Genomic DNA, 14,773 nt, shown 5'->3' with positions numbered 1-14,773 from the left:
ACAGTTTTGTCCACCGCTTGCGTTTAATGGTGCTTAAATATGGTGCACTCTAATTGAAAACTCCTTTGTGCGATCGCAAGGGGATGGGGGCATGGGCGGTTCTAGGCAGGGGCCAACAGGGGTCAGTGCTCCTGTGATACTGAGCCTGGACCCCCCTGTTGCCAACCACTCCAAACGGAAGAGCCCCCCTCAAAACACATACACAGTAACTCAACAACCAGACTCACAATCTAGTATTTCATTCTGTTGAAACAAATATAAATCATGGTATTTTATGTTGTGGTATTTAATGATGCACACTATTATTTGGCATAATATTTCAATCAAGCAATCGTCTGTGTATTTTTGACCTGGGTTTAATGTTCCCCTCTGACAAAACAACTGGCCCCCGTTTGGCCCCCTCAGTAAAAGTGGTCTAGAACCGCCACTGGATGGGGATTGGAGGTGTGTCTCTGGAGGAGAGCGGAGGCTTCAGAATAGCGGAGGTGTCACCAAACAACAGTTTGTTTTGGTTTTTGTGCTGGTGCTCAAGGGCGACATCTACTGGATCAAAAAGTTGCACATTCTTCCTTTGAAAACTCTTGAAGTGTATTTCCTGTGATATCTTAGTGCTCAAGGTAATCTTTAGGCATTTTCGGAGTGCAGGAACTTTTTCATAGTTCTAGGAACTGTTGGGACCCTCCCCAAGTATGGCCCCATAGATCACCCACTTCACAGTAAGTTTGACCTTTCACCCTCAGGTTGTCGTTTTAGAGCTCCTGTGAGGAAGACTGAAAGACTCCAGGTCTCATTTTTACCAAGTGTAATTAATATGTTAAACAAAAATGAGCTATTTGTTGCTCTTTTTGCACTTGAATTGCACATTTGCACACCTCCACTTTAATAACTTGAATTTCCATTGTGGTACGGGCTCTTGACTGATTTTATTGCCCTGTTTTTATTTGGTTTTATATTTTGCTGTGTTGTCTGATTTTCCTATTCATTTTGGTCCATGTTTTATGGTGATGTTGTCCTTGTGTTTCTTGTCTTCTGTGTGCTCCTGTTACAATGCAAATTTCCCCTTGTGGGACAATAAAAAATCTGAATCTGAATTTTTATAGATTCTGCACCACAGGAGCTACGAACTAGTTCCTAGAACCCCCGTTAGACGAACCTTTTTAACTCCTGCTTCAGCGTGATACCATGCAGACAGATGGTTTGTAGTTCTCAGGAAACCCCCTAGTGGATAGTTTGTCTTCAAAAAGTCCCTAGAACTTTTTGGTCTGAAAACACCTTATATTTCTAGCCATATTTCCTGCTCATAAATCCTCCTCCTACTTTCATTATCCATAAATTGCAGGGCGCGCTGGTGGCGCAATGGTTAGGGCGCGCGTCCCATGTATTGAGACTCTCGTCTCGAGCGGTAGGCCCGGGCTCGCTTCCACCCGTGGCCCTTTTCCACATGTCATTCCCCGCTCTCTCTCCCTGATTTCCAACTCTATCCACTGTCTTATCCCTGCATTAAAGGCACGAAAAGCCCCCCCCCCCCCCCCCCCCAAAAAAAAAAAAAAAAATCATTATCCATAAATTGGGGTAGCCTAATCTAGGGTGACCATACTTTCAAACCTCCAAATGCAAACTCTTTGACTTTCCCGTAAACCCACATGTATCCATGACCTGCACTGGGATCCCAAGGTGGTTGGGTAAGGGTCCCTCCACAGCAGCCGTCAGTGGCGTTTGCCTCACTGAAGTAGGTGGAACCAGTGAAACTTCCAGCCTGTACCATTTGTGTTTGCTAGTTTTAATATGGCTTGCAGTGTTTGCAGATCGCAGCATATTCATTGACATACTTCTCCAGCTAGGGGAAGCTGTAATTCTCCTGGAGTTCTTTGGAAAATGCTGAATTCTATTTATGCATGCTTCCTGTCTTTACGCAGCAGGTCCTGTTAGTATGATAGCTAACTATAGGCTAGCTTAGCAACGACCAAAGAAACCAGAGATGAGATTGATTGACACATGTAGGCTACAGACAAATCAGTATTGAACTTTGACTCGCAGTGCATTAGTGATGTTTTTATATTGATTTAAACAGCAACAGCCTTGGCAACGACATTGATTGACGTATACAGACAAATTGATTTGGTTAGTATGGTGTAATATTTTGGGATTTCAATTGGTTAAAACTGGGATAAGGATTGTTCAAAAACGTGTTTTATAGATATTTAGTCTATTATTTGGACTTGGGACACGGCAAATCTAGATGTACCATCACCCTATAGCCTCCACACCTTACTTTTATTTAAATTCTTTACTTTTATTTTCATCCTGATGTGCACTCTGGAAGATTTTGTTCCAGATAGAGCTAATCCTTTGGGAAATGATGAGACAGCTGGTGATGTTCTCCTGCTCTTTCTGGGTTAAATGGGAGCAAATATAAAACAAGAAGCAAGACGGGTGTCAAGCATTGAGTTTGATATGGCATTGTGAAGTGTCTCACTGTGTCTGCTGAAGGCCGGGCGTTTCTCTCTCTTTGCCTCTCATTTGGCAGAACAGCAGTGTCACTCCCTCAACTTACTCATTAAGTGCTGTTTGGTGCAGCATTATCTTGATAAATGTTCCACTTACACCACAGAATAGGCTGATGAATCAAACGCTGTACGGCACTTCACAGACAGTTCTTCACACAGCCGGTGATGCCGCAGTGTATGAGCCTGTAATGATCCATCGACAGGCTAAGAGAGAGGTCTGACAGGTTATTCCCGACACTATCAATCCAAAGAGGTTTAGCAGCGATGCAGGAAATGAATAACTCGCAGTATATAATCAGGGAGTCTTATGCACAAACTGTGTATTAAACAGCAAGTGGTTCAAATAGACTGCGAGACATGAAATCCCAGTAGACGTAGGAAAAGTTTTACGTAAAAGACAAAGTTTAAACTTCCTCACTCAAATAAAGAATTGAACCAATTCCAGCAGAAAATATATTACAATATACGGTTATCAAAAAAGGGAAGATTTAGTGTAAAGGGCTGCTCGGGCAGTAACATGAATATCACTTTGAATGTATGAACTTAGCAGGAATATCTGCTGTGATGTCTTTTCAGGCTCCTCTCTAAAGTCTGGAAGAAAGGGCACATTGTGTCTCAGAATCCACCGGGCACAACGTCTAACTCATTTATGTTGTTACTTATAATCAGAAAGCTCTTTGATGATATCCTTCATAAGATAGCCATGCAAAAGCATTAAGATGTATGTGTGTGTGATTTTATGTGTTTTATTTTGGTTTACTTACTGTGTTGTATATCTTGTTTGATTACTATCTTTTATCTGTTTTGTTGTTGTATTGATCATTTTGATGTATGGGTTACTGCCCTATTTTTGTTTGTTCAACTTTGAAAATGCTAATAAAAAATAACGGGGAAAGAAAAAGATAGCCATGCAAGAGTGTGAGTGGTGAGAAATTGACTCCAGAAGTGATTCTGAGTATTTAAATGAAACCATTCATTGTTGGTAAAGTACATATGTGTTTCCAGTTAAGATAATACATTTTAAATAAAAGTTAGAGACTTTGATCTGATGTCCAACACAACTCCTTCTCTAGATTTATTTCCAGACAAAAGTGAATGCCATTAAGTTGTGTGGTGTATGTCTTTTGTTTTAGGAGTTTAAATGTCCAATATGTAAGATATCTACTGAATTAAATCATAAAAGGACCTTATTATATCATCACACCTTAAAGAAATGTTATGTTGAAGGGCTGGCTTTTCTGACAACATCGCAGCGATCAGTATCTCCTCCTCCTTTAGATTCTGGTGCAGAATGCTCTGTTTTTGTTTTGACCAGAGAAAGAGGAGGTCACCTCCACTTGGCCGTTTTGCCCCGAGGGGATGATGATGTTGTCATTACAAGGGATGATGATCACAAAAATGCAATTTACAATTCCAGATGTGGGAGGCCTCGACTCGACCGGGAGCAGTTACAAAAGTCATATTGACACCACAAACTTAAAGATTATTTCCACAAATAACTGGTTGTGACAGGCCTTGAAGTGAATCAGGGATGGGAGTGGGGGTCGGGGTAGGGCTCAAAATTGGACCTAAAATTATCCTCTGCGTAGCCAGCTTAACTCATATGAAAGACTTGAGGACAGGATTTTCCAGCCTTTGATGCAGATATTGACTTTTTGGCTTTTGGTATTTCCTTTTTGACTTCAGGAAGTTGTAATAAAAATGAAATACTAACATAACCAGGATCAGAATCATCTTAATTGACCAGGTATATGTGCACACAAACATGTGCAAGCATTCAAATGAAATATTAAATTAATATAAACAAACCTATAGGCTATAAGACAATAGTGCAGTAAGGTGTGCAAAAGATTCTTTTTTTAATTATCTATTTCATTTCATTTAATTGCATAGTTTATAAACTATGTACACAAATAACAAAATAGACATTATTTAGTGCAGGAAGAGGCTGAAAACTTGAAGAGCTCAACCTAAATAATGTTAAAATATCCCTTCCCCCAAAAGTATAAAATAAAAAACATTTTTAAGATGCAGAAGATTATAAGAAAATAAAACTACCTTTTGACCATGCTGCAGGTACAAAAAGCTGGTTGGAAAAAAAAACATGGACTATGCTGTTTGAAACTGGAATAAATAAAGTACAGAAAATAGGAAGGGATAAAAGTTAACTGTGGCCACAGGAGAAAAGGCTATTCATTACCTTAAACTTGAATCTTTAGCTGTAAATCTTGACAGTATCATTACAGAAACGGTGTAGTATAACTTTTTATGCAATAACCCCAACCACTATCACCATCTGCCCTCTCCCAGATGGCTAATAACCATTCCCAGACATAATAAAAAACTCTCTGTGATGGCTATTTATAGTTATGCTTATAATATGACCTGTATTGAACCTCACAGTGGTGTGCATTTCCCTCTGTGTGCATTTACATATAGAGGTTGTAAATCTAAACCAAACACATTTTTACGACATGATATTTAATCCCATGATTAATTTAAATTATTGCCACATGAGGAGAAGTGTATGAAGGACAAAAAATGACTAAAGTATAAATAAATAAATGAATAAATAAATAAATGTTGGGAGAAATGCATACAATAATGTATAAATAAATAAATAAATAATTAAATAAATGCATCAATAAATATATCAATACATATATATATATATAAATAAATGCAACAATTCATATAAAATTAATATATACATAAATATATTCATATATTTATTTATGTATTTCTGTGTCCATGTTGTACAAGGAAAAGTAAATATGTAAATTAAGTGGGTCGCCCTAACATTACTGAAGTAGGATTGGTCAATTTTGAGAAACAGACAGAAGCAAATTTACATATATACTTTTCCTCTTATGACCTGGACACAGAAATAAATAGATGTGTAAATGTAAAAATAAGGAAATAAATTAATAACTCAATTAATGTGGAAATGTATGCATTGATACATATATAACTGTAGAAATACACTAATAAATGAATAAATACATGTAAAAATATATAAATAGCCTTTTTCATTAACAAAGTGTATTTATTATTTATTCATTGATGTATTGTTTTCAGCATTTATATATTTATTTATATATTTATTGATGCATTTATTTAATTATTTATACATTATTATATGCATTTCTCCCAACATTTATTTATTTATACTTTAGCCATTTTTTGTCCCTCATAGAAGTGTAGCATATGAGGGACAAAAAATGACTAAAGTATAAATAAATAAATAAATGAATAAATAAATAAATGTTGGGAGAAATTGATACAATAATGTATAAATCAATAAATAATTAAATAAATGCATCAATAAATATATAAATAAATATATTCATAGCCCCTGTAACCCTATGTCCAAAGGCATTGTTAAGAGACAAGGGGGAGGGCATTGAAACAGCACCCACTTCCACATGCAGCACCCTGCTCCTCTGATGCTGCTGCTGCATGTGTTGGATTTACAAAGAGAGCTGCTCACATGAAAACACCGGGCTGTGAACTCGAGAATCCGCCCTTCCCTGCTACAACTTCACCGTAGCACACTGCCTCTTGTCTTCTTGGCGAGGCACAATTTGAATCACATACCTGACTTCACAAATCCGTGCCACACACACCACTAATCCCTGGATCCTCACAGAAGGACCATGGTTTCTGGGACGGTGTTGCCAGGGGGAAGGTGGCGCCTGGGACCTGTTGGAAATGACAGCTAAAGAAGGCGGATTGAAGCACAGGGATCACAATAACAGTAAACGTACAAGATAGCGAAGAAACTGCCTCGCAGCACTGTGTAAAGGGTGTGTGTCTGTTTGTGATATTTCACAGCTTTAGCCTGGTAGCTAATGATTTCACTGTGCTAACGTAACCCGAGCTGAGAGTGCATGTGGGTGTATGCATATGTGTGTGTGTGGGGGGGGAGAGAGAGAGAGAGACAGAGAGTGAGTGAGTGAGTAAGTGTGTGTATCTATAGATTTTAAGTGTGTAATGTGTTTGTGTCTCACTGCTCTTACTGTCCCCACCTGTCAAGTTAGCTAGCATGCTAATTTGTTAAAGCTAAGTTGGCTAATACGTGGCTAATAAAATGAAATTAGCTGAGTGTGGGCGGTGTGCCACGCTGACCTTAATGCTCTTTTCTATTACAACTGCACAGCTCTGACGTGAATGTATCAAGTTAAAGCTGCCAGAGCTAATTGTGTTATCATTCGTGTTTTATCTAATTAGCTTATGTTAACTGTCAGGACAGGCGATCTGGCTAATTAGCTGGACTATTAGCTTTAGCAGCTACGTAGATCCAGGAGCAGCTTTCTCACTAATTGACCTCGTTTTGAGGGGCAGAGGTCATGTTGTCACTTTGTTTACGTGTCAAGTTTTGGACTCGTTGGTTGAAGTAAACATTGTTTTTAAACTATTGCCTCAGTGTCTATCAAACATGGTCAGTACTAATGTAAGCCACTTCAGATTAGCCCTACTTAATATTTTTTCCTGGTATGCAAAATATTAACATCCTGTTCACAGTAGGTACATTTCAAATGACATTTCCTAACTCATTGGAGACATGCAAGGCTATAAAAGTTAAGGGTCATATCGTGTTGGAGAACATGCAATTATTTTATTTCTTGAGAAACTTAGTTAAGTTTTAAGTTAAATAAAACCAGTCTAAATACAACCAGTCTGGTCCTTAAAGTGTGACTAAACCCCCAAACCACTTTTTCATGCACATTGCTATTAAGTAGTGTTGTTGATCAATTCAGGTCCAAATATCGACTTTTTTGAGTATTTAAATTCCACATATTGAAGACAAAAAACAGCTACTGCAATATAATTCTTCTGTTAGCTGATGTGGAGGCAGGTGAGGCACGTGGTGCCAGCTTTCATCTTAAAAAAACTGTGCCAACCGACTCGGCGATCTGTGGCACGTCAAGTGGATTGAGAGAATTGTGCAAATTGTTAATAACTGAAATTAAAGTGGATGGCGACGGCTAAATGCAGAAAACAAGGTTTTAAACATTTGTTTAAAAATGTTAAAGTTATAACATTCAAACCCTCCCAGGGGGCATCGTCTACCATTCAGATACATCCCCAGACCTCTCCTGGTCCACCTTATCATCACCATCGACTGTCTTATAACACTCTCTGCTTGTGCTAACAGTTCAAACTTGTGTTCGAACAGTGTGTTCGTGGCCTACAAGAGACTTTGGAGAGAAGTCCTCTCAAAAGTGACATTTTTTTACTTCTCGAGTCGTCGTCGAGGCTAAATAAAACTAGCTAAACTTGCTAATCAGTTTATGTGTGTGTGTCCTGGTCTCATAGACTGTATAATGCTAACAGTGGAGTGAGTAGTGTTGAATAGCGTTTGAAATCCTCTGGGGTTTAGTCACCCTTTAAGTGTACAGATTAATTTCTTTGTCCTGTCAGAGCTGATGTGTAATGCTGTTTCTAAATCACTCCAGACAAGTAAGAGCATTTTACTTGTGCTCAATGATTTAGTTTTTTATGCTTTTTGGGGCTTGCACAAACTAGTTAAAAGTACCAGTTTAGATGTCTGAAGTGCTAGCATCATTTATATTGCACAATGCTTGTTATTGGATGGTAATCAAGGCTGTAATTACTTACTGGATTAGAGTCCCATTTCTGTTATATGATGTTATTTGTTCCTCAAGGATTGGCCAATAAAGTCTCATGATTCACACCAGGCTGCTGAAAACAAGGCCTGCATTATGCTGCATTGACACCGTTGGAGGCTCAACAACACTTAGTCTAAAAATACATTTTGTTTTAAAACACATCTTTATTTAGCCCTGTGTTGTGTTCTACAGTTCTATGATTTAATAACCCTCGAAGTTTTGTACTTTGATGGCATCATTCATCCCTCAGGGGAGCCATACTCCCTGTCTTAACGACGAGATTAGAGCTTTTGTGACTAATAAAAAAACAAACACTGAGGTTATAAGGTATCTGAAACAGCTTCTCTTTTTTTGCCCCTCACCCTGCTGGGTTGTAGAGATGGAGTCCCTGATGAGTGCGGTGGCGCCGCGCTCCCCAGCCCCCGCCAAGAAGTCGTCAGAGGTGGACTTCCGGTCGGGGGCCACCCTGGATCAGCTGTCGTCACAGGTGTCTGAGCTAGTCATACTGGAACAGGGAGAGTTTGGAGACCAGACCGCCTTAGAGGTCCACACTGCCAAGGATTTTATCTTCAACATGCTAGGTACGTCTACCTCAGTTTATCCAAAAGATTTACTTTAACAAAAGGAAACACAAACTCACACTGTGTAGGCTACTGTGGCGGGGTTTGATGTAGTGTATGGGGTGATATGTTCATGTTTGTGATGGAAGGGTGCTAAAACAGACAAGATATTCTTCCCTGCACCCATTATCCAATCATAGCTAAATCATTGTGATGCCTCATTTCTCCTTTTGCTTTTTGCTTGACAATTTTGTTGTTAGAATTAGAGCCCGACCGATTAATCGGCCATCTGATGATATCGGCCGATATAAGCATATCAATTGACTATCCATTTTGGCTTATTTTATCGCAGATATGCACCGATATTACTCGATTCATTCACCAGTCAAATAGCATCGTTGAGTATGGTTGTATCACAATAGCAGTTCTCTTTCTGGCTGTCACTAGCAGAGTTTGCTTTACGGATTATAACAATCAATACCACCCTCCAGAGTGTCAAGAGGTGATGCACGTACCTGTGTAGTTACTGTGTTCAATTGAGTGACCATCTTGCCTTCATTATATATCTTTTCTGCATCTGTTTGATAACTGCATAAATAAATGTCTATATCTAAATATATCCATCTCTACAAATCCACCATAGATCTAAGAAAGATATCGGCAGATATATGAGGATCTGATTTTTTTTCTCTCCCCGATATCGGCCCCAAAAACCGTAGATCGGTCGGGCCCTCGTTAAAATTAAAACCACTATAGTTACTGATTGAGAAAGATGTTGTCACGGTAAAGTTTGGATAATCAGTGCTCTCAATATGTCTTGGTATATAAACCTCTGTCATCATTTAACAGATTCTGATTCTAATAGAGTACAAGCCTCAGAGACAGTAATTATTAACTGCTTAGAGTTTAATTAACTATTAATATTCTGTACTTAACTTCTATGTGGAGGTTATGAGAATATCATACTGCACGCACTGTGTCTCTGTGTGTATTTTTAGTGCATTTGCAAGTGTTCATCTTTGCTTTTTTAAAGGTACCTCGGCCTCTCTCTCTATTCTGCCTCCTTATGCAGAAGTGCATGTTTTGAATGTATGGGGGAAAAAAACAGTACAGATGCATACCTTTTATTTACTCAGGGTATGTCACTGAGAACAATGAGACATCTTTTTCCCAGGAACGCCCTGTTCCACACTCCTCATGCACTGAGACATCAACAATCTGATACTGAACATGCCTCAACATGGAGTGCGCTGTGCTTACACATGAAGCGAAATCCAAACGATGTACAACACATCTCACTGTTTTAATTGGTTATCCTTCTCTTTGTGTTCTTTCTGTACACTATTGAAACTCATGAAAACATTCTGCTGCTCTATAATATCTAGGATTAAAGCAAAAGGCGTATTGGCTTATTTTTTAATGTGCATTTATTGGACTAGAGGTAAATTTCAAGTCCCTTATTTGATGTTTCCTTGCTCCTCACTTGAACATACAGATATGCCATTTTGCAGGCTGTGCAAAAGCTCTTTATTTCTGCTTCAAACTTGGAGTAGTGAAGAGTGATCTCTGGAAGCCAGATGCAAAATTTACTGTACAAGTGCAGCCTTTAGGGAGGTCTTTCACTGGCCTACACAAGCCCCCTTTATTTCATATCAGCACTGATTGACCACTGCCGCTGGTCAGACTTATCTGATGTGGTTTCATACCTGAGTGAAGACATACAAGAAGAGTGTAATGTCAAGTGTAGCACTCTCAAGTTTTACGTTTGGTTGGTGTACTGTTTGACTGTCTAGTTAAACACCTCCTTTAACTGTAGGTCTAAAAATCAGAAGCACCGTCAACAACCTTTTTTTTTAATTAGATCATTTCACAATCTTAAATTTACCCCATTAACTTTTATTATTTAGATACAGGAAAAGATGCAGACTCTGCCTGTGAGCAAGACACAATTTTCACATAATTTATCATCATTTCTAATCAGCCAAGGGAGGTTTAAAATTCACTAAATAAATGAATTCAGCTCAGCAGTAGTGGATTGTGTTCCTCTAAATAGGACACAGACTGTGCAGGTATATGCTCTTATTTTTGTGATCCAGCTTTATTTTTAATAGTCGGAGTATTTGTGTTAAAGCTGACTGGAAGCTACTCAAACTGTGATTGGCTGCCGCCGTCATCAGAGACACATACACTAGTGCTTCCCATGATGCTTCAGAGGAAAGGACCTCTCATTCTTCTTGTAACCTATTCCCTTTGATTCCTTTCACCCAGATGGGACTATGATGCAAATGAGGGAAACATGGATGCAATTTTAAGAGATTTGGAATGCACCCTCTATTGTACAGCCACACTTGCCATCGTTTGTTTCTTGATTTCACACTTTCCGTCTGCAGATATTTGACTCCCATCTAAATTCAGACAACACACAGACATCTGCCTCTCTCTTGTGAACGACATGAGACATGGTTCTCTTTGTCTGACACATTGTGTGAGTCAGGGTTTGAGGCAGCATGTGTGACAAACAGGATCAAGGCTGCATTGAAATCAAGCAACAGGTACAATATCTCCCTATTGAATCCTTTGACAGACTCATTATCACTTTGTCTGAAGTTGTATTATACACAACCAGAGGCTTACAATGTGTGGCAGTGGGGATAAAAACTTGCAATTCTGATGTCTTTTCAAATGCAAATTAAAATGCAAACTAAAGATGTTTGAATTGAAGTGAATCCAGGATGATTCAGAGGTTCATTGTGTGATGCGTCGCTCTCATTGGCTTCCTTGCTTTCACTGACTTTCAAGCATAACCTGAACTCCTGAGAGACGAGGGTGCGGAGTCAGAAGTGACGCTGTCTGCTGGTTTGGGCTTGTCAGTTGGGAGATGAAAGTGAAGTGTGTTTGTTTGTCCAATAGGTGGCACCCTCCCCCCTCCCTGCTGTCCCCTGTCCTCTAAGTTCTCTACTGTAACCAATACTTTCTTAGCTCTTAAACAAAATTTTTTGTCCTGCAGCCTTTTAAAGTTCTGTCAGTTTCCTCTCTAGTTACATGCTTGACTTGTAACTGTGATTTTTAATGTACTTATCTTTAATACTTGCAAGCACTCCTCTCGGCCATTTCTGTGTCCCGGACTCTCACAACACACACTTTTCCCATTACTATTAGATTAGTGTTATTACACTGGTTGACAGATGGCTCCTGTTGATTTTAAAATAGCTTCATCAAACAGGCCGCCTCACACAGGGAGAACTTTCATAAATCAAAATGGGACAAAGGTCTGTTTTTTTTTGTCATTTGACTGCATCACCAGGGAATGAAATTAGCAGCTGCCACCAAGTAAAGAGTAAATGTTGGCTGTGGCAGGGAAAAAGTCATCATGTTGGAATTGTTTCATGAAGACATGAAGTAGAATATCTACATGCAAGGAACCAGTGTTCAGTCTATACAATTCTGATATCATTCTCAGCATAGATTTAAGTGTAGTAGTGACAGAAAATAGAATTAAAAGGCTGGTAGAAATGTTCAATGGCATGCCACAGTTGCAGGCTGGGAAAAAAACTTGATTTCAGCACCTGATAATCACAGAGAGGGAAGTTATTAGCTGTGCAGCTCCCATTACCTTTTTATGATGTGAGCATGGCTGATGCATTTGTTTGCGGAAAGAGTTCTACAAATGACATGACTAATTTTTTAAGAAGTATATAATGGAAAAAAAAACAAGGGCTATCAGTATTAAAAGTGATGTGATTAAGTCAGAAATCACTGCATTAACATTTTGTAATGGCATTAATTGCGTGCTGTTTTGTCCCTTAAGGTATACCGTAGATTAGAAACCGAAGGGTCTCCCTGTAGTCTCAGTGATGGAAAAGAATGACACCATTGAAGGGCTCTTTTCAATCACTAAATGACTCATTATGGATAGAAAGTAAATAAAAACAGCTAAAAGGAAAGATAAAATGACTGACGTCACTTGGGGCGGCTGTGGCTCAGTTGGTAGAGTCAGTCGTCTCTCAAACAGATGTTTGGGGGATTTCCCGAGGTAAGACGTGACGTAAATAAACAACGTGGAAGTAGCGGCTGTAGCAACAGAGTCCGCTACACGATGTTATAATGAGAATATTTTCCTTTATATCAATGCTATGTGTAGTCCAATGGAATGACAACATCCACAAAAGAGAGGAGAACAACATACTGATGAACAGAAAACAGAATGCAGCCGTTTAATTACGTGCACGGAGGTCATAGTGGTCGCGGGCAGACACTTTAGCCAGTCACTGTATATAAACGTCATTCTCTTTCTATTGGCTCAAATTGAAAATCTCCGGAGTATATGCTGCCGCGTTCAGACATCAGCTCCTCCGGATTATCTGCGGGAAAAATACTAGGGGTCTGGCCAGAGAAACTCTGGTAATATCGGAGTAAAAAATTTGGCTGTTGCGTTCACACAGCTCCTCCCCTGTAAATCTCCGGAGTTTTTCAGGAGATTTCCGTATGTGTGAAAAGGGTTTTAGAAACCTCTACCATCAGTGTGTGAATGTGTAGGTGTGACATGCGGTGTAAAAGCACTTTGAGTAGTCAGAAGACTAGAAAAGCGCTCTACAAGTCCATTTACCATCCGTAAACATTCTGTGTAGGTTCTCAGTCATCCAGACATCCATGCCTTTGGATCAAGCTTTGAATTTACTTTTGATTTGTCAATAGAGCCACTTAAAGGTGCAGGGGTGTCGTTCTTTTTCATCTCTGTGACTACAGGAAGACACTGTGAAGGCTTATCCAAAGATCGCCTAAAGGGAAGAAATAGCATGCCATTAATCCTGAATTTAAATAAAAATAAATGCATTAATTTCAGGCCTTAATTCATCACGATTAACTAGTTGATGCTGACAGACCTACGATAGTTAATACTGATGGACCTTGCAGCCTCTGCCATCAGTGTGTGAATGGACCTGTGGACTGAAAAGTGCTTTGATCGGTCAGAAGACTCGAAAAGCTAAATAAACTCAAGTCCATTTACCATTTATAAATGTCTTCTCTGAATTCTATCAGAATTGTGGTTTTGTGATATTTTCATTAACACATCTATGTGTCCTGTACATTGTTGCATTGTACTGTATTGTATATTATTGTGAGTAATCCTTCTAACCCCTGAATAATAAAGTAATCCTTAAACTAATGTTTTCTTAAATGTAGTTGTTTGATTGGATAGAATCCTTTTGGGTGATTTATGGTTAGAAAAAAAACCTTCACACATCTACTTCGTCGCTGAAACGTTGCCAATAAATCTTTGTTTGCAAGTTAGACAGTGTGCGGGAGTTTAACTTTTAAGGCGTAATTTATGGTAAAAATGGTACAAAAGTGAGGCGTGGTTCCAGTTAGACAAGTCCTATTTTCACTCCTGCTCAAACGGTGTACTTTCCCCTGTAAAAATAAGTATCAGTCTCAAAGATGTTTTTGTGGTTCTAGTGCTCTCCTCTGTGTTTGCTCTCCTCTCTCTCTTGGTTGAGAGTATCTCAGCCTTTTCTTTAAGTTTCGGGGGCTTCTTCCCCTGCCATTATGGTTTGCTGGTATTTTCGTACCCTTTTCTTCACCGCCTGCTGTGACATCTCTGATTCGTGGAAGAAATAATAAAAAAAGATAGAAAAAGTTTGGCACTCTGAACGCAGAGAGACGGTTTGTGTCGGATTCCAAGAATATAAAGTAAAGTACGCGGTGGTAGCTGCATGAGGAGCTCTATGCCTCTCAAGGCCCCGTGGAGGAATGAAAAGCAAATATCATCCTCTTTATAGAGGGGCCTTGTTGCAGCATGCCGGCATGCTGGATTTGGGACTCATCACAGCTGTGTAGGTGTGTGTGTGTGTAGGGATCTGTGCAATGATACTGAACACAAGTAGCTGTGGCTGTTTGCCAGGTTTTTATAAAGTTTGAGCTGTAGAGGGATCCCCACTGGGCTTTGCACACTGTCAGGAAGAGGGGAAAAAGAAAGGAGATTTAACTTGCGTGCACACACACACACACTCACAAGTGCACCCAGTGAGTTTCTTCACAGGCTGACAGATCCAAGAAGAGGCTCTTATTTACG

At 39.3% G+C, this 14,773-nt stretch overlaps 1 protein-coding gene across 2 annotated transcripts in view; it reads left to right on the top strand.

Annotated features, from left to right (window-relative positions):
• Positions 1-5,914: 5,914 nt before the first annotated feature.
• The window catches only part of tmem102 (transmembrane protein 102), a 34,594-nt gene continuing 25,735 nt past the window's right edge, over positions 5,915-14,773 (top strand). The window contains exons 1-2 of one of the 2 annotated variants that reach the window (XM_065950514.1): positions 5,915-6,270; positions 8,518-8,721. In XM_065950514.1, coding sequence (XP_065806586.1) covers positions 6,219-6,270; positions 8,518-8,721 — 256 coding nt within the window. In that variant the 5' untranslated portion in view covers positions 5,915-6,218. Of the gene's footprint in view, positions 6,314-8,517; positions 8,722-14,773 lie in introns of both variants that reach the window. The other variant, XM_065950515.1, reaches the window with a different exon arrangement.

This window comes from Labrus bergylta, chromosome 22 (genome assembly GCF_963930695.1).
Source record: "Labrus bergylta chromosome 22, fLabBer1.1, whole genome shotgun sequence".
In the NCBI taxonomy this organism is placed as follows: domain Eukaryota; kingdom Metazoa; phylum Chordata; class Actinopteri; order Labriformes; family Labridae; genus Labrus; species Labrus bergylta.
The sequence above is the reverse complement of the archived record's forward strand: the minus strand, read 5'-3'. Positions and strand labels throughout refer to the sequence as shown.